The 20,417-nt window shown below is 40.1% G+C and overlaps 1 protein-coding gene across 1 annotated transcript in view; it reads right to left on the bottom strand.

Annotated features, from left to right (window-relative positions):
* PRSS8 (serine protease 8) overlaps nucleotides 1–20,417 on the bottom strand; it is a 130,237-nt gene that overhangs the window by 22,822 nt on the left and 86,998 nt on the right. Inside the window, exon 5 of the mRNA XM_069244213.1 lies at nucleotides 3,075–3,244. Coding sequence (XP_069100314.1) covers nucleotides 3,075–3,244 — 170 coding nt within the window. The remainder of the gene's footprint in view (nucleotides 1–3,074; nucleotides 3,245–20,417) is intronic.

A 20,417-nucleotide genomic window follows, 5' to 3' on the forward strand; every position in this document is an offset into this window, starting at 1 on the left:
TTTTCCTTCAATTCTGAGTGATTCTGTGTAACATTATTTTCTTTCACAATGCAATCAACCCCTTTCCTTGAAGTGATGCAACAAGTACCAAAGGATGCCACCTTCCTATCTCATCCCATTCAAGTAGTTAAGTGCATGCTAAGAAACGCAGTTCCTATTGAGTGGTACATTAAGTACTTTGCCATCAGAATGGTCCTTCCTATTGCAATCTCTGCAGGGTGAAAAAGGGAGCAGATTTAGCAAGACTTCTCAGCAAAGTCATGCAAAATGAAGCAAAGCAGTCATGAGAAAAAAGGGCTGATTGCAGAGGCCCTTTTTGCCCCCATTTTTCACTTTTTGCTGATGGTTTCCTGACTCTGATGGTGCCCTAGGTACTGCTAACCAGTACCAGAGCCTGTGCTCTTTATAAAACGGGTGTGCAAATTAGGCGAATTATAATTGGCTATTTCAACCTACCTATAAGTCCCTGGTATATGGTAGGGCATGTAGGTTAAGAAACCCCAGCATAGGTAGTGCACCCATTGGTGAACTGCTGAAGTGTTCAGGGTCATTTTAAAGGCAGACCTGCCTTGATGGCTGCTTTTAAATGAAAGGTATGTGCACATTCGACTTTGGAATTAAAAGTTCTTCCAAAGTCTTAAACTGTCTTATTTTTACATATAAGTCACCCTGAGGTGTGCCCTAGGTGGCCCTAGGATTGGGTGTTTTATAAGCCATGGTGAGGTGAAATAGCCACATTTGTTTTCCCTCACTGCAGTGAGTGGCCTCCAAGGGCTAACACGGGGAGACTTTATTTTAATTAACAAAGTCCCCTGAAGTGTCAGGTACCTTACGTTTGGTATCAAATTGATTGTTATAATAAAGCCTACAACTTACAATTGTTGGATTTAATATAACTAGTTCAGGTACAGAGTTTTAAAACTCTACCTGAAAGTTGCCAACTTCAGCTGTGTAGTGTCCTTCTCTGGTTGGCCAGCCTCTGGCAGCCTGGCCACGCTGCCTTGATGAGGTGTGAAGTTGCCTGGGCTGAACACAAGGAATGTGCCTTGGGGAGGAGGTCTGCCTCAGCAGATGGCGAAGCAGGAATTGGGGATGGCAGACAAACTAGTCTTCAAAGGCAGGGAAGGACATTTGGAGCAGCCCAGCACCTCACTCATATCCTGCAACCCCAGACAATTACGTGCCCTCTTGATTAGATGAGGAGTTGGGCAGGAGAGGGGTGTGTATAAGGATTTTTAGCCACACCATTGGGTAGGCTCAGTCTGATCTAACCTCCAAAAATCACTTTCAGCCATGTTGGATTTCGAAAGAATATTGCTCCCTGGGAATGATTTTGCCACCTTTCCCAGGAAATCATCATCAAAGGGGGAAAGAGCCTGCCTGTGATCGTATAATCAGGGACCTCCCCTGCTTTCCACCCAGGAGCATGGATAAATATGGCAGAGCTGCACCCACACCTCAGATCCCTACAAGGATAAGACAAAGAAGAAGAAGAAGGACTGCCCTGCACCTAAACACTGAACTCTGAAGGACTGCACTAGCTGCACACTTGGGCTTCACCACTAAAACAACTTTGCCTGTCTTTTACTGCTTCACAAAGGGACTCCCTGTTTGCTACAGGTACAAAGCAGCTGCCCAAATTCCACTGCATCAAGTCCTTCAAGCAGAGTCCAGCTGACCAGTGTCCAGTGGCCATTTCAGGATTCTGACCATGTGTATCCTGGGAATTGTAGTCCCAACTACCAAGGAGCAACTCAGAGCTTCTGGAACCTTGAATCCAGTTGTGGACACTTCAAGGACCCAAAACAAAATGACCTCTGGAAGAAGATCCAGAAGTTTGGAGATGTTTGGAGCAACTCCATAAGTTGAAGAGGTGCATTGTGGGAGTTGTAGTCCCAGACCCCCAAGAGGCAAACCAGAGCCTCTGAACCCTTGGCTGATGCTGTGGACCACTTTCCTGAATCAAGAAACACTTCTGAAAGTAAGTGTGACAGTGTTACATCGTGGATGGCCTGAACTCTGGACTTTGTCCCTTTCCAGTGTTTTCTTTTTTAACCCTGTGAGTGCTAGTTGCTTCTATGCGTTAGAGCACATTAATTTTTACTTAAATTCGTATCTCCGCTTCCCCTTATCTGATTATAATCATTTTGGTGTCATTTTAAAGATAAAAATATAATCTATTTTTCTAAATTGGTGTTGGATTTGTTTTTTGTTTTGTGTTCTACTTATTTTCTGTTTTGTGATTTTTAAATGCTTTACACACTTGTCTCCTAAGTTAAGCCTTGTCAGTCATTGCCAAGCTACCAAGGGTTGAGCTGGGTTTAACTTATTGAGACCTAACTGGAGCTAAGTGAGGGTTAGTGGCCTATTGCTAGGTGTAGGTACTTACCTGCCCTTACCAATAATACACTTTCCAACTGTAGTGTAAAGTTTTCATAAAGTATTTACTTTCCAGCAATGTGTTTTGTGCTGGAAAATTGTTGTTAAAGTAGCGCAAACCCCTCTTTGTGCTACTTTTTGGCATTCTAGCGCTACCACTATGGATTTTGACATAAAGCCAAATCTGCAAAGATTACCGGACCTAGCTGTGCATAAAAAATGACACCTTAAGACTGGTGTTAAGTAAGAAAGAAGCATTATTTCTCCTAACATTTCATACATTGCATGTTTATCCTTCCAATGTAAAAACAATGCTAGACATCACACACACACCTTAGAACTATGGTGCAAAGAGAGGCATGGCACCAGGCAGCCTGTTTGTACATCAGAACCAGGAAAAAAACAGCAGCCATTAAGAAATAGACAATATGGTTCTGTGGAGCATCTGCCCCAGAGCAACGCAGCACAGTAATTTTCTTTTTGGTTGCCCAGCTGCACTGCACAATTTTTAATAAGTCTGCCACTCCAGGATGTTTTGTTGTATGCTATTTTTCATCTTAGTGCAGTTACTACTAAAGGACAAAATTGCCAGAGAGATCCATTAGTGTCACAACGCACAATTTCTACTGAGAAAAGACAGAGTGGGAGGCGAGGTCAAGAGGCCAGAATGGCCCAGCGCTGGTTAAAATGGTTACCTGACAGGCATCCTTGGCTCCATTTGGATATCCAGCACAGATCATATCAGGCATAACTTCGTGTTGCTCACTACTGGATGAGGGATTGATCTTGTACAAGCATTTGCATGTTCGCCGACTGATGAGAGGTACAATGGCCGCCTGGAGAGTCTTAGGACTGGGTAGGGACACTGCAAGTGCAAAGGAACACTGTCATTTGAACACTCATTTCTTTCAGATGGACAATGTCTTGCATTTTGATCTTCAGCAAGAAACCCACGGAACTCATTATGTTCATCTTCCTCATCACGGTGCTTACATTATGAGCATGAATCATATCTGTAAAGTACACAATCACTCTAACACTGTGACTTGAACATGTATCTTAGGTCGCTTACCTAGCCAAGAAGCCCTAAATGTCTGAAGCTGTTTATCTGTTTCCCAAAGACAGAGTTTGCATGGATCCGGATATATATCCATGAGCCTGTGCTTCTCAGAATAATCTTTCTTTTTATGCCAATTATTAAAACGGTTATGTAGATTCCTTTTCAAGGAAACTTTAGTTTTTAGGGTAGAAATGCATAGGACTTTGGCGTACTACTGTTGCAGCTAGAGTGGCACAAGATTATGCAGGGATATTATTCTGATCTAAGCAGGCTTCCATTTTCCAACCTTCTAACACTTCTGGCTTTGGTTAAATCTGCCCCAACGTCTCTTATTGCAAAGGGAGTCAGTCGGCTGTGTAGCTAATGCAGAGGTTTGTATGGAAGGTTGTGGACTCAGGTCCACCTCGAATGACTAAAACTGTATGCATGGTGGATTCAATCAGTGCTTTTGTGTAGTTTGACATTAATGGCACTGTTCTTTAGAACACACATAGGGCCTGATTACAATCTTGGCAGATGGGTTTACTCCGTCACAAAAGTGACAGATATCCCATCTGCAGTATTAGGATCCCATTATATTCTATGGAGATCGTGATACAGCGGATGGAATATCCGTCACATTTGTGACGGAGTATTCCATTTGCCAAGATCGTAATCAGACCCTTAGTCTGAAGGCGCTAGTGGTAAGTGCTTTACAAAATACTGTACAAATAGTAGCCATCAAGATGGCTCAGTGACCCAAACGCCAGCTCTAACATCTATGTGACGTGTTCAAATCCGAACACTGCTTCTCTAATTTCCATCCATCCAATGTAAGTCATCCAGGTACCATTAAATTGATTTAATACCAGTAACACCTGTTATTTACAGCTCCTACAAAAAGAAGTGCTGGTTAAAAAGAATGTATTATTGTTCTTGTTCAACTGCCTCCTTGTACTACTTATCTTTTATTAGAGAAATAAAATATTGTATTTTAGCAGCTGCAATTAATTTTATCAAAACCTCTCCCTCTCTGTGTCTATTATTCTTGCTTTTAATCTTAGAGGACACTGTTTCCCCTACAAGATGATTATACCACTGTTTAATATTTCATGTGAAAAAAGTTACTATATCTGTGATATGGATTATTAATATAGCTAGGCCTCTTCTCATTACTGTTGTCATTGCAGTCTCTGTGTTTTATGTATATTCAGCTATTCCAGATTAATGAACGTATGTATGGACTTATATAAGTATGTTCTATCTATACAGTGAAAACCTAGCTGAGGGTCAAAGGCAACAATCCAGTCGATAAGTAATTGGAGGGCTACATGGGCTCTGAGAGTGGAAGCAGATTGTTACTTTGTCATGATGAAGTCGGGTCATGATTTCACAGGCAGTCTCGGACCATGAAGTGCCTGGGCTGGCATATTCTTGAATTGGACTTCCAGTTACAATTATCTGTGAGAAGGTATTTTGTCTCATTACGTTTAGGGGTACGTTGTTGGTGATGTTTCTCAGTCTCCTCTATCTTCGGTGAAGGAAACTCCTTAGAGATTGTTTAAGCATTTGTTTTCTTTGAAGGACTATGCACAAAAAATATTTGCCAAATGGAGGATATTTAAGTACATATTTTAAATATATAACTCCTGACCACGCTCACAATATGCATACATTACCAGCTTGTGTAGCAGTTTCTGAAATAAGATTTGATGGAAAGTGGACTGTTACATTCCAGAAGCGCTTCTTACGGACAGATGGGTTCTACCATTACTGCTGCGGGTAATAATTATCCAAATGTATAATTAGGGTACCCCTTAATGACACACATGCCTACATTCTATTGATCTAAGATACTGGACTGAGTATGAAAAAAGAGGCATTGTTTTTATTGTGACCAGCAATTTAATTTCAGGACTAAAATGTTTTTGAAGTGCCTTCACCTTATTGTACCACACATAGCTTACCTTTTGGCTACAGCCTTGCTTTCCAAGACATGCGGACAAGAATATCTCCTGTTTTGGTGACCAGGCCAAACCTCACTTGGATGTTTGGGGATGGCAAATCCTCACTTCTGTGTTTAGGGGATAAATAAACATCCCTTCCCTCCATGATATTGTTTCGTTGCTTTTCTGTTATCTGCTTCAGATCAGTAACAAGGAGGACGGTTGCTACACGCTCCTGACGGAGAGACTGAATTATAGCAAATCATTCTTTTTTTATTTTAGCCGGACACCGCAGATGGCACAGATGCTGACTCGGTCATGCACGATTAGCCCTCTTCAACTGTTATTTCTAACTTTGTATATTCTACTGCTGCTAATCATCAATTAATTTTATTATTTTACTCTGTTAATATCAGGCTTTTGGTGACAGTGTTGGCTACGATGTTCCAGACATAGTATTTGATCCTTGAGAGAGAGAGAGAAGCCTGGGCTTTAGGCTTTTGGATTCACCTTCACTTTACTTTCTTTCAGAGGGTCATTGTCACTAAATGGCTGGTGCCATCTCCCGATCTAAGGTATTTATGTCATCTCTTGATTCTAGGTCAGAGGTTTAGAAACCCTCACGTGCCCTTCCTTTGCCATACTAGTGTTAGGTTCTCTCTCTTCCTGGGGTAGGATCTCTAATTGGTGGTCGGTCTGACACACTGGCTGCCATTTAGCAAAAAAAGAGGCCCAAGACTCAAGGCTCACAAAATAGATAATCATTGGCATTCTGATCCTTTGACTTTTATCAACATTCTGGTAATTCAGTGATGCTTGTGGATGCAAGAAGTGTCACCCACATGGAGCTATAAGCTAATGTCAGAATTTAAGACTGTTCATATTGGAGCAAAACCAAGATTGATTTGCATATGGCTGGTCTCTATCTAGAGTGATCAATTCACATCTAGCTCATGAAACAATGGATACACCAACTATTTGCAGAAAATGTGACACTGGTCTGCTTCTTGTGGTTGCTGATTTAATAATTGCCAATAGTCCCATGTTTCTACAAAGTCTCTTAAATTGTTTTGCTATGCTTTTTATGACAGAGAGCCCTACAATTTCCGATATTAAAACCAAATACCGGGGTCTTAACCCACACGATTATTTGAAGCAACAGTTAACATTCTACTCAAAAGAGTTTTATATTTGTGCTACCTTGGCATGCAATTTCAAGTATTCTAAGGGTGACTGAAAAAGGATTTATTAAGTAGAGCAGAAGTCACTGCACATTCACACCTATTATCATGGTTGAGCAATAACACACAGCTTAAAAGTATATAGAATAGGGGGCGTGGCTTGGCACCTTTCGAAGATGGCCTCCTTCATCGGAGCTCCGTGACCGCGGCGGGAGCTAAGAGAGCCGGCTTATGTCCTCCAGGGCATATTTTATGAATCCTGAAGTGAGGAAAAGTTAGGGGAAGATGTATTGAATGCATTATTCCCCCTAAAATGACTTAAAAGGTTTTTTTTTATGGCCTATTTTACTGACTTACAAGGTGGTTGTTTGAGGAATTTATTGCAACCACCATTTTGTTTTTGTTTTCACCTCACAATTTCTTTTTTTGCTTTATACATCGCTGCCTGAGATATTCTTCTTGCACTTTTTGGCCTAAAAGTGTATGTTTATGCTTTCTACTGATCATATCTTGCTTTTTGGATGATTTTGTCCAGTTTCTTTTACTATTTTGGTCTAATCTCTTTTCTGAGTATTTCAGAAAATATATGTTTTACTACATATTGGGCATAATTATATATTTTTGCTTATGGACAGATCCAGGAACCTTCAATTGACTAATAACAAAGTACAGAGCAATAAAAGTTCAGATAATATTCCTTTATCAAATTAATTTGCTCCTTTGTCAAATATGGAGAGTACAGGGGCTACTACTCTCGATGCTACACCTTCAACACCTGTTTCTCTCTCTACTGTTGTTAATAAAGTATCGTCCGAGCTGCCAGTAACGGTTTCAACATCCACGAATAAGAGGGCTAAACAGGATCCTCCAGCTCCTATTAAAGTTGTAGATACCGTATCTATGGAATTTACTTCTTGAGGAAATAAGGGCTCTTAAACCATCTATGGAAGATACAAATAAACAATTACAAATATTGGACGACAAATGGTCTCTTGTGGAGAACAGAGTCTCTCGTGTGGAACGAAGAGTGGAAGTGCTTGAAGACTCAGTTGCGTCTATTAAGTCCCTACAATCTGAAGTTACTATGTTGAGGAACCATGCAGAGGATATAGAAAATCAGAACCAAAGAAATAATCTATGTATTTATGGTCCACGGAATTGAAGGTTCAGACAAATTATCTTTCTCACAATCGTTTCTGCCCAAAATTCTGGACCTGCCTACTTCTCCTGCTTTAAATATACAAAGAGCGCATAGACTTGGTCATCCTTCTCATTTGTCAAAGAAAAAAAGAGGAATAATAATTTATTTTTTGGAGTATATAGACCTGGTAAAAGTTCTGAGGGCAGCAAGAGTTGAAGGTCGGATCATGTGGTCAGGTTCCAATCTCTTCTTTGCTCAGGATTATGCTAAATCAACGGCAGACCAACAAAATAAATTTCTGGATATGCGTCTGGCATTGAAGTCGCTTAATGCTCGATATGGACTTTTTAATCCATGTTTGTTCAAGGTGACTTACAATAATAAGACCACCACATATGAGGATCCAGTATTACTTCAGCAATTTATTGATTCTTCTAGAGGTGAAACAATGGATACTTCCAAAATATCAGAGACTTGATTATTGTATTGATTTTTGTTTTTCTTTTTGCTCTTATTTAATGGATATGTCCATTACTGGTTCATGTAATCTTAAGAGTGTTAGATTATCTAAGAAATTTGAATCTTTCCTATTTCCCTTTTTTAGATTTTCATTCATTAACGTACCTGTCTTTTGTGGTAGCAACCTGTGTGGCCGGGTCTCTCTTCCCTTCCGTATCTGCAGTCGTGGAGTGAAGGTTGCGTTGTCTTCCTTTTGTGGTTTCACCACCCTCACGTTGTTTTTGTCTTATAGGTATGTTTTTATTACTTGTTCTGTGTTTTTTCTGTGGTTTTAATGTTTCCTTCTATATTATGTCCTGTTCGTTTTCTTCTGCTTCATCTCCTCTTCTTTTACTATTTTTCCTCCTTTTCCCTTCTTATTTCTACTTTCTCATGTTCATAGTTCTATTTTTCTCTTTCTGTACGTCAAATTGTTTCTTTTGGTTCAATTTATTCATGATAATAGTTTGTTTATATGCACTAATTCATGGTTATATTACTTATTCTTTACATTAAATGACAATTAGATTTCTTTCATGGAATGTTAAAGGTTTGGGATCCCAATAAAACATCAAAGAGTTTAACACATAATTTAAAATTGAGAGCTGATATTGCCCTGCTGCAAGAGACTCATATAACAGGGGATGAGGTAGCCAAACTTAAAAGACAATGGGTAGGTCATTTTTTGCATTTCCGGGTACGGGGAAGAGAAATTAGGTCATTATACTGTGTCATAAAGCCTTGAACATTTCAGATTTTTCTCGGGAATTTGATGAGATGGGTAGATGGGTTATAGTTTTAATGAAAACTAATAAAAGTACCCTTAACTATATTCAATGTTTATGCTCCAACCCAACCTGATAAATCCTTTTGGAATGACATCTTAGCTAAGTTATTGACTCTTTCACATAAATATTTAATTTTTGGAGGAGATTGTAATATGGTTATGGATCCTTTTATTGATCGCAAATCCAATTCTAGATATGTACCATCCACCATATTTTCACAATTTACCTCTATGATTAAACAAAGAGCATTAGTGGACGTTTGGAGATTGTGTAATCCCACATTACAGGAATTTTCCTTTTTTTCCCCAGTACATTCTTCTCAATCGAGGACTGATTATTTATTTGTCTCCCAGCATCTCATACAACACGTTTTGAGTTTGGAAACTGGTTCCATATTAATCTCGGATCATGCTCCAGTGAGTATGGATCTTGATCTTATCGCACATAATCAGCCAAGTAATACATGGAGATTTAATAATTCAATACTTCTTGATACTAATTTTACTCAGCTTTTTCAGAAGTTTGCCACACAATTCTTTGTAGAACAAGATACCCCTCAGCTATCTGTTCAGATTATTTGGGATGCTTTCAAAGCGGCCTCTAGCGATTTTATAATTTCTTATGTTGCCAATAAAAGGAAACGGCTAATAAAAAATTAATTAATTTAATGGATCGTATCAAACAGTTAGAAAATGTATATTACTCTTACAAGTCTACAAGTTGTCTCAATGAATTACTTCAAGCTAAATTTGCTTTCAATACAAATTCAACTGATATTGCTCATTCTTATCTTCTTAAGTCCAGTGCTAAGTATTACGGGGGCCAAAATAAATCAGGACAACTTCTAGCAAATTATCTTCAAAATAAAAAAGATATAACAAAGATAGAATCTATTTAGAACTCTTCCAATTTTTTATTACATAAGAATTAAGAAATTTTGGATGAATTTGTTCATTTCTACACACAGTTATATACTCCTGATTCTGTTCTCACGCAGGATCTGATTGATCAATACTTATCTACTGTTAATCCACCCGTACTTTCCTCTTCTGAATTTTCTGCTCTTGATAATGATATTTCCATTAAAGACATTCTCAATGCACTAAATCTTATTAAAAAGGGTAAAGTTCCAGGCCCAGATGACTTTACTATTGAATTCTATTTATGTTTTTCTAAATTATTAATTCCAAGATTATTTAAATTTTTGACCTATTTTGTTAATGCAAAATCCTCTGGCGGATCTTTTCAAGAGGCTTTAATAGTTCTTATAGCAAAAGATAACAAAAATCCAAAGTTTTGTAAGAATTATAGACCTGTATCTCTAGCAAATTTGGGCTATAAAATGTTTGCTAAAATTATTGCTATGCGTTTGGAATTAAGTTAATTGGGGAAGAGCAGTCTGGCTTTATTAAAGGACGCTTATTATCTGACAACACATGATTATTTTTTAATATTTTAAATAAGTCTGCGACGTATAAGGACTCTCTATCTGCAAATGCTCTAGATGCTGAAAAAGCTTTTGATCGTGTCAAATTGTTATTCATTTTTTCAACGCTTTCATAGTTTGGCTAAATTCACAAATCTTATCTTATTATTGTATTCTTCTCCTAAGGCCGCTATTTTTCTAAATGGTCTCATCTCTCCCTCATTCTCACTCCATAGAGGAGTTTGTCAGGGTTGTCCGTTGTCGCCGCATTTGTATATTCTTGCCTTGGAACCCTTTTTATTGAAACTTAGAGCTAATCCAAATTTACATGGTTTCCGTTATAAGGAAGGACATATAAAAGTTTCAGCTTATGCTGATGATGTCTTACTTTTTATTTCAAATCCGAAACCTTCACTTCCCTCTTTTTTTTTCGAAGTACAGAATTTTGCTGCCATTTCAGGGCATAAGTTAAATAAAGATACGTGTGAAATACTCCCTTTAAATACATTTTGCCTTCCTGAAGATTTTAAATCTTCAAACCTTCATTGGAACAATGATCAAATTAGACATTTAGGTCTTTGGTTTAAACCTTCTGTTAAAGGTACAATTTCTTGTAATTTTTTGCAATTATTTTCTATTCTTGATTCTCTTATATCTAAATGGAACCCTTTATTTTCATCCTGGTGGGGTAGATTAGATTCTCTTAAGATGATGTTACTTCCTGTAATTCTCTTTTATTGATCAAACATTCCAATTAATATCCCAAATAGTTACTTTAAGAGGCTGAACTCTATTTTAACCAAATTCCTGTGGAATGATAAGAAACCCAGAAAGTCCCTCCAAAAATTGCTGAGGCCTAAAATTTGCAGAGGGGTTAATTTTTCGAATCTTCACTCTTATCATATTGCTTTTTGTCTTAAGCAAGCTTCTTGTTTATTGAATGAAGATGATTCTGCTTTTTTACCTTTATGGGTTGAAGTTGAAGTCATTCATTGTTCCCTTTACATTTCCGGAGATATTAACTCTGTCAAATAAACCAACATCTGTCTCCCTGCCGATTTTGAAAAACTCATGCAGAATTCTGAAGCCTATTTTTGCTTCATACAATGGTTTGTCTTCCAGGTCAGTTGGTTACTGTAGGTCTTTTCAGTGTGATTTGTGTGTCATTGCCTGGCTCCAAAGCACATGTGATCTGTTCAGATACATCCCTCTCTCATATGTCTCCATTCCTGGTGTTTGAAAACGGTTCAGACACTGGAAGGTGTAGCTCTGTCATCAGATGATTGTTGGCCTGGGCTTTCTGGTACATTGGTACTTTTTCACCCATTGGTATAACTGCGTTCTACAGGTGAGTTTGTTTATGAACCCACAATATGGGCTTACAATGGCAGTCTAATGTGGCGTTTGAGCTGATAGTTTGTTGGATAGTTGTCTGACTTCCTTGTTAGTGTTTTCTAGCCAGTCCTCTTACAGGGGCCAAGAGCTATGTAACTGCTGAGGGGCGTTAGTCAAAAGAATAGCAACACTTGGAATAGCTTACTAATGTAAGGATTCTGGTGTGGAAAATTAGTAAAGTGTGCAATGCTCCAATAACCTATCAGTTATTCTCACTATTCAGAGCACTATGTTGTCCCTACACTCCTTTACTGGTCATGTTTGATCAGTCTTTGTCTTTAGGGATATTACAAACTGGACTTCTAGCACAAAGGCTATGTAGTTTATGACATGAAGACAAGCAAGGGATCTAAAATATTCATTTAAATTGCCTGCATGGTTGACTGATTTGCAGGCATAACTCAGTCTCATAATGTAGGTCTGTAGACTTCACCCAGGGATAAAAAGAGCTAGAGAGAGACAGAGTGTTTGTGTGCATGTGTGTGTGTGTGTTGTTTCTGGGTGGAGGGTGCAGTTGGTTTGAGTGATAGTCTGCAGAATGGAGATCCCGAGCCATGTTGGAAATGAACTGACAACAATACTCTGATTACATAGCTGTAATCTTTATTACATTAAGGCACGCGCTTTGTGACCACAAACACAACATGGCTCAGAATCTCCATTTTGCCGACCATTCTCTATCTCTCTCTATCTCTCCTTATCCCTGGGTGAACTCCACAGACGTATACCTAGTAAGTCTTAGAAGCTACGTCTTAGACCTCACCCACTACTAGACTGCTCTAGTGAGCCACAATACAGGTATTTTCGGGAAAACGAGGTAGCAGCATCACCATCACTCATACTAAACCACTGTCCTTGCCAGAACTTTAAATAAAGTGACCCAGCCACAGAATGAAAGCAAAATCCTATTCATTACATCTGTCCCTGGATCCATGTCACAGCCTGCTCACAGAGCCCTCACTCATTGCTTGACCTTATGGTCATGTGCTTGACTTTCTGTTCATGTACTTGAACTCCTGCTCCGGCCCCTGCTCAGAAAGGATTTGTTGCTGTGTCTCAGATAGCAGCACTAACTGCACTTCTTGGAATTATTCTTTAACCTATTTCAACATTCTTTCTTTCACAATCAGCTAGGTCCTATATCATGTGATCCCCTACAAGACTCTCCTCCTACAGGTTCTACTGCCCTGAACCAGAACTGCAGCCTCGATTCATCCCATAAACTACAGCACAAGTGTTCTTGGAAGCTGGGCTCCTGCTGCTCCACAGTTCAACACCACATTCTTAAATCAGAGAATCAACATCTTCTTAAGCCTGATCCATAATAAACAGCAGTTCTAGTGGTTCTTAGAAACTTAGCTGTCTCCTCTACTAAGCTGTTATGACACTCCATTAACAAGCCACTGGAATCAATCTTTCTAAGGTGTGATACCCACTACTCTTTATTCCACATTCTCATAACATACTGCTACCTCTAGAAGCTGAACATTCGTTTGATGGCTTCTCAGGAAATTCCAAATAACACTGCTAAGCATACAGATACACCTACAAAACTCAATACTCATGCTTACTACAGTGATCTAATTACAAAACAACCCCACCTACGTCATATTTACATTCCTGACCTGCTTCCCCTTTACTCTCTTACTCAGACCTGGTGCTACCTTACCTTCATCATTTTTGTCCCCCCTCACTTGCCTCTTTTGCTTCACCAATATGAACTCTTGTCCTCTTGCTTGTGCCTTCCACAATATTCCACCACAATCTCACTCCTATCCTTTACCACTAACTCACTGTCACATTTTGTGAAACCTCTAGCACATAAGATGCCACTCCCATGCTTGCTCTCTAAATATCTCTTTTTCCTGTTTGCTCCTATAGCCCTCAGTGGCCATTCCTGGCTGCCTTCCTTGCTGTGCTTTCCTTGTGTGTCTCCCTTATTTAGTTCATATTTTCTAAAACTCCATCCACTTGTCTTCCAACACCAATTGTGCTCATTCTCTCACCCCTGCACCGCTAAATGTAAGACTATATGAAAACCCATCTCTTTCTCCTTTCAGGATTTCATCTTTACATTAGGTTTCTCATCCACCCCAACATTGGAGTGAAAATACTCCTGTGGCAACCTTGGGGTGGAGAACTTCAGATGGTAAAGTAAAGAGAGATGTAAAAAAAAGTTTATTTAACTAAAAAGAATATTAAAAATATTCAATGTTATGTATTAATGGAAAAAGAAAAAATGCTATAACACTATTAACTTATTTGTAATTAAATGATTAATTAATGTAAGTACATTGCATTATATTTCTTTTTCTGAAGTTTAGATTAAAAATAAATTCCCACCTAAAGTAAATAACAGTTTTAAAATTATTGTGAATAAATAACTGTTACAAGGATGCAAAGAATTAACTAAAAGTAATTTCATTATTAAGTTTATTACATAATTTTAAAAGTTGCACAATTAAATAACAAATATGTACAATTTTTATAGTTTTTCAATATTACATTGCAATTATTTATAAGTTACACTATTTAAAATAATGTAGTTTAATATTATTTCCCATGAAGTTTACATTTAGATACCCAAATCCATTATTTTCCATAGGTGTTTGCTGCGGTACTAGCGTTTGGCCATGTGTGGTGCTGTTCTTTCTTTAGCACTGAGCTGGAGTACTTTGCTAGTGTTGTGGGTCCCTTTGTGGCTGCATTAAGTTTAGAAAGTACAGTTTTTTAACAGCAAAAGGCCTACTCTTTTGTGGGTGGGTGGACTCTGCTGCCTTAACACTCCCTCCGTAAACCTCTCCTTACTCCTCTCTTATCCCTCCCCTTTAATCATACATATTTTCCATCTGATGCCACTCTGTGTGTCCCTACTGCATTTACTACTAAAATGTTTACCTATGTGTGCAGAGACTCTGCAGTCAGGATGGAGGTTTTTCCAGAGAAAACAATAGGAGAGGTGGAGGTGAAAACTATACATGTACATGGGTGAATAGCATTTTCTAACGTGTTTTTAGTACTACAAAACATACTACAAAATGCAGTTTGTGAATAGGCCCCAAAATTTCCCCCTCATAACTGCGTCCATTAGCCATCCCTTCACATGGAATGACCATCACATTAACTACTTCAGCCTTACCCTCCATTGTTACTGTCATTTGAACTCCCTACAGACTCCTAGGTATGTGTTAGAGCTGAAAGGATCCTGAACTAGCCATTTTTCAATCTCAGTATAACATTCCCTTACCCAAACCTCCCCAAAGATAACTACCCAACAGTTCCAACTCTGGCTTACATCACTTCTTGACAGCCATATCTCATTCAAATCCTTCTCACCAAAATAACACCATCTGAAGATTTTATTTTTCACCCTCAATTAACCATCTGGTCCAGACTCGTATCACAGTGACCAATGCCCCCAAACTGTTAACCACTAACTCTTTACTAAGTACTGTATGCTAAAACAATTGAAAACTGAGGTAGCGTAATGTGGGGAATGGACCAAGTATCACACCTCCACCATCTATAAACAACAAAGCTCTACTCCAATCCCATCAACCAAAGTAACACATTTGGGAGCAATTATTAATTCTAAACTCTCCATTGTATTTGTTATTAAAGAAACATTTTACATCATGAGATCTGCATACTGAATCTTTGGTTATTTAGATTTAATACATGCCAACTTCACCTTCATGCTTTGGAGAGCAGCTGCCAAACAACTCCTTAACTTAAATATCCAGAACCACATTCAAGCACGCTTCCTACCTTTATAATGCCTGCCGGTGACAAAATGTATCACCTTTACAGAAATGTGCATCACATATCAAGCAATCTACTGAAATTGACTACTCTACATTCAACATAAACTCTGCAACTACTGTCAAATTAGATCTCTGTAATTTAGCTGGGACCACCTCCTGCCGATGAAAAATTACCACACTGATGGATGATCTTTCTCAGTGCAGATAGCCAAGATCTGGAACTCCATATCTTCATGAATAAGAATAATTCTCCACATTTCGACTGGCCACCATTCACAGTTTTCTTGAGATTCATCTGGGACAACATGACTCAGGATCACTCTGCACTTGGACATGGGGGCGAAAGGCTGGGCTGAACCACACCTCCCAGGAGAACCAGATGGAGGAGGCCACCCACAACGCTCTCACACGCCAAGGGTGCCTTAATGGCCGCCCAGAACGCTCAGGCGTGCTAAAGGCGCCTTACTTGAGACACGTGCTTCCGCTGCGTGGGACGCACCCGGGAGCGTGCCCGGGTGAAAACTGGGCCAAGAGTGGGCCCGTCTGTGCCCGTCAGCAGCCGATAGAGGCCCGACAGGGCCTGCTCTCCTGGTTTTTTGACCTTTTCTCCTTATGTATTATATTTATATATACTTATTGACCTTCTGAAAACTTCCAGTTATCTAGCTAATAGTGTGATAAGAATAGGCCTGCAATCAGGACAGATTCAATACCAAAGATTTAGGCTTTTGGGTAACCAGCCATAGACAGCACAGGACTACTCAGAGAGGCGGTAAATCTAAACCCTAATTATTGGCAAGAGGAAGATGGTGGGACAGAAGGTAGATACTGAACCCTGCCGCACAACGATAGACTCCTCCCTAGTTAGAGCAGTAGGGGTCATCTCAAAGGAAATTGACCTCGCAGAAAGACACTTATCCCTGGGGGCAGCTGGATTGGGAGATGGGATGGGGGAATTTTAGCACCACATGAACATACACGAGTAATTCACCCCCCATCTGACACAGTGGCTTTGATGAATGGGGATTCCCAGATAGAGCCTATGACCCCCCCCCGAGTGAAAACCCTACACCTCAAAGCCAGTAACCCATTATAAAAAGGAAAAAAACGATGCAGAAGGGGGGCTGATAGTAACCTGGACCCTTCCATGTTTGAAAATATGGTATCAACTGACTGGAAAGATCTCACAACCCTCCTCAATAACTTGCTTAAACCTATCTATACAAAACTGGATAAATTGGAAAGGGAGGTGGGAAAAATTCTGGAAATCTGCCAGAAACTCTGCATGCCAGTGATGTCCCTTAACCCCCAGAACACTGTGGTACAGAATACTATTCCTAATGTGACAGGTCATTCACATATATCACAGGGCACAGATACTTTGGATCTGCCGGGAACTCTATTGAGCACTGGTCTTGGGGCCCCTACACAAGGGCAAGTAAGGGTGGCCCAAAATATTGATCATCCTAGTGGGTGGCACATAATCTCTAAGAGGAGACCACCCAGTCCCGCTCCAGATGACCCACAACGAATACCAAACCTTGTAGCACCAGGACAATTTTCCCCGAACCCCCAGAAAAACAGGTCTGCCCGCCTACACATAAGAGGAGAACTGCCTATTTTTAATCTACCTCCTATGTTATTATTATGACCAATGTCCCCCCTCTATGGTCTGACCAGAGTGAGCAACACGATGACCTGAAGAACAAGGTTATGCACTGTCTAGCGCAGAACAATCTATTCTCAATTAACGATGCCCACCAGATAATTCTATCCCGGAGAGTAGGGTGGGTCAGAAACCCCTGAATGGTGAGAGATGTATTCTATAGACATCTGCAACCGGGCCAGTGAGGACCCAGATCCGCGCCCTGTATGCCGCCATGGTCTATATTGGCATACCTAGGCCCCGAACGCATTGATAATGCACACTCCACCACCCCGTTACTACTAAGCAATAAATACCAGACCTTAAGTTCACTGTCAGATAATGACTGACTGTTATGCAAGGGGTCTGTAGCCTGCGAGAGGATGAAATTAAGGGCAGAGGAAACAATCAAACGTAAGATGGATACGAGCCCTACCAGGTTATTATTAATCCAGCAGGGCACAGATGATATGGGCATTAGGGATACAACACATTATGGGGATGGGAAACCAATTGAAGTAGTTCCAAATGCAGCCAGCAGTGGTAGGGAAGAATCACAGAACCAGGGGCCTGTCGTTAACACCAATGGGCGCCACTATTTTGCTACATGGTATGTGCAGGGCCTACGTGGTAAAATTGAGACTGAAGAGTGGGGTCCATTAATTAGTAAGTTAGAAGTGGTTTGCATCCAGGAATCTTGGTGTATCACACCTGCCTATGTGCATGGAGTTACCTCACACTCACTGCCAGCTACACCATCACAATCTGGGAGGGCCAAGGGGGGGCTCCTGGTGCGTGTTTCTAATAAACTCCCTGTAGTGGTTACAAAGACTTTATGGAGACCACACGCTTCCAATTGCTGTGGCTTAAGTATAAGAACAAGGTAGATATGGTCATAATTAACTACTACAACAACATCTTTGATGCCACCCACTGTAGGATTGCCCGCGCCCTGAATCAAAGCCTAAATAAGTTTCTATACCCCATCAGCTCTAATCCCATTATTATTTGGGCCAGGGCTTTTAATATCCAGGCTTGCACCTGTACCTCCCCTTGGTCCTCTGGACTCACTACCCCTGATGGGACAGGATATGACCATTTTTGCCACAATGAGTATGGGGAAGTGCTTAATTTGATGCTGTCCTCTTTTGACTTAACGCTTATGGAATGTAAACACAGAGTTTTCAGCAAAATAATTCCAACTCATAGGGGCTCCAACTCATCCTCTGTTATAGACCACATTATTTTGTCATCCTTTGCACTAAATGGCTGTAACACACCCTATACTGAGCTGACCCTTCTTAGTGATCATTAACCGATTATTCTCCATACGTTCTTTTGGGGGCCAAGGTATGTGTTTTATCCCACCCCCAATCGGATCGAAGTACATAGAACCACTGGGATGAGACAGAAATGGGAAGATATTGAGCCTGCTGACATTCTACAGGATGTCATATGTGGCTGCCCACATGAAATTGGTTACTGCTTACAGGAGGATATTGAGGTACCTATGTTACTAAGATGTTTTGGTACAATCACCGCTTATATCCAGGGGCTCCTGACCTATAGTCACAACATAGATGACCTTTGCATAAAAAGGGGTGGTTCAACCAGGCCTGCACGAAAGCCAGGAGGAATCTTAAACTAGCCCTGCAGACATCTCCTAGAGACCTGATAGTAATTAAGTCACTCTGAGTAAAATATAAGAAGACACAGGAACAAAGGAAAAAGGAACTAAGGGAAGAGGCATGGTCCAAACTAGCCCTGGTGACAGAGACTAATAATATCAAACTGTTTTGGGAAACAAATAATGCCACCCCTTCCTTTCAGAATGGATTCCATCAGATCTGGGATCAAGTGTAGACTGTGCAACATGGGTGGCTCACTACTCAGAGGTCTTTAAAGAAGGGCCTCGGTCTGTAGATTTAATCGGGCAGATCGAGCTGGGACAACCCAACTATCCACAGATTACTACAGATGAGGTTTACTCTGCTATCGTAGCTGGTGCTGAAGGTAAGGCCCCAGGACCGGATGGGGTACCAGTGGATGTCTTTAAACATAACATCTATTTTGGGTACCAATTTTGACTAGACTATTCAATTCGGCCATATCTGGTGACATTCCGCTGACATAGTAAACGTCCATTATTATACCAATATACAAGAAGGGAGATAAGGCCGACCCTAAAAACTATCGACTAATTTCACTGCTGGATTCCTCTCGAAAACATTTAGTAGAATCATATTGGAAAGATTAAATGACTGGGTCGTAGAAAACAACATCCTATCACCTGTACAGTTAGGGTTTAGAAAAGGTCTAGGAACCATAGAGCAATGTGTTAACCTAGACCTAATTATAGGGAAGTACACCAAGGCTAAAAAGTGGTGGATTATATCTATGCTTTGCAGACCTCAGTAGTGCATTTGACTTAGTAGAACGTGCTCTCCTATGGCCTACTCCAATTAAGACAGGCGCCCCAAGGTATATCATCAATTTTTTGGCTCTCCTGTATAGCGATCTGACATGCAAAGTCTGTTTCTGACAACTTGGAGAATGCACCACCTCTTTTAAGTTAGGAAGAGGTATCTGCCAAGGTTGAGTCCTATCCCCGTTATTGTTCTCTTTATACATTAATGGGGTAGATAAATATATACAGAGTCTACAGGCCGATCCCCCGAACTTGGACGGATACCCTGTGCCTGCCCTACTTTATGCAGACGACGTTGTCCTGATATCCAGAACACCTATGGGGCTCCAGAAATTAATGTGTGGATTTGAACAGTTTTTGTCATCTAAGGGTATGATAATTGATAAGTCCAAAACATTTACTATGGCTTGTGGCAAGAAGGTAAAGAAATGCAGAAGTTTTTACATTCAGAACATGGAGATTAGTACTTTCAATTGCTTTAACTATCTGGGAGTATTGTTTTCTAGCAATGGACAGTAGGACCAGCTGGTTTGTTCAGGCAGGAACAAACTTAGAAGAAATTCATGTGCTATATTCAAATTTGCTAGTAAACTAGGGAGCCGCCCCATAGGTACTATGCTGGACATTTACAGGGCTAGAATTGTTTCCACGGTTGCGTATGGTACCGGGCTGTGGGGTAACACCAAAAGCACTCCCCTACAATTACAGAATTGTTTCTTAAAATGCATGCTATGTCTACCCACATCAGCCTCTAATTGGATCACACATCAAAAAATAGGCACACAAT

Source organism: Pleurodeles waltl, chromosome 7, assembly GCF_031143425.1.
Source record: "Pleurodeles waltl isolate 20211129_DDA chromosome 7, aPleWal1.hap1.20221129, whole genome shotgun sequence".
Lineage (NCBI taxonomy): Eukaryota > Metazoa > Chordata > Amphibia > Caudata > Salamandridae > Pleurodeles > Pleurodeles waltl.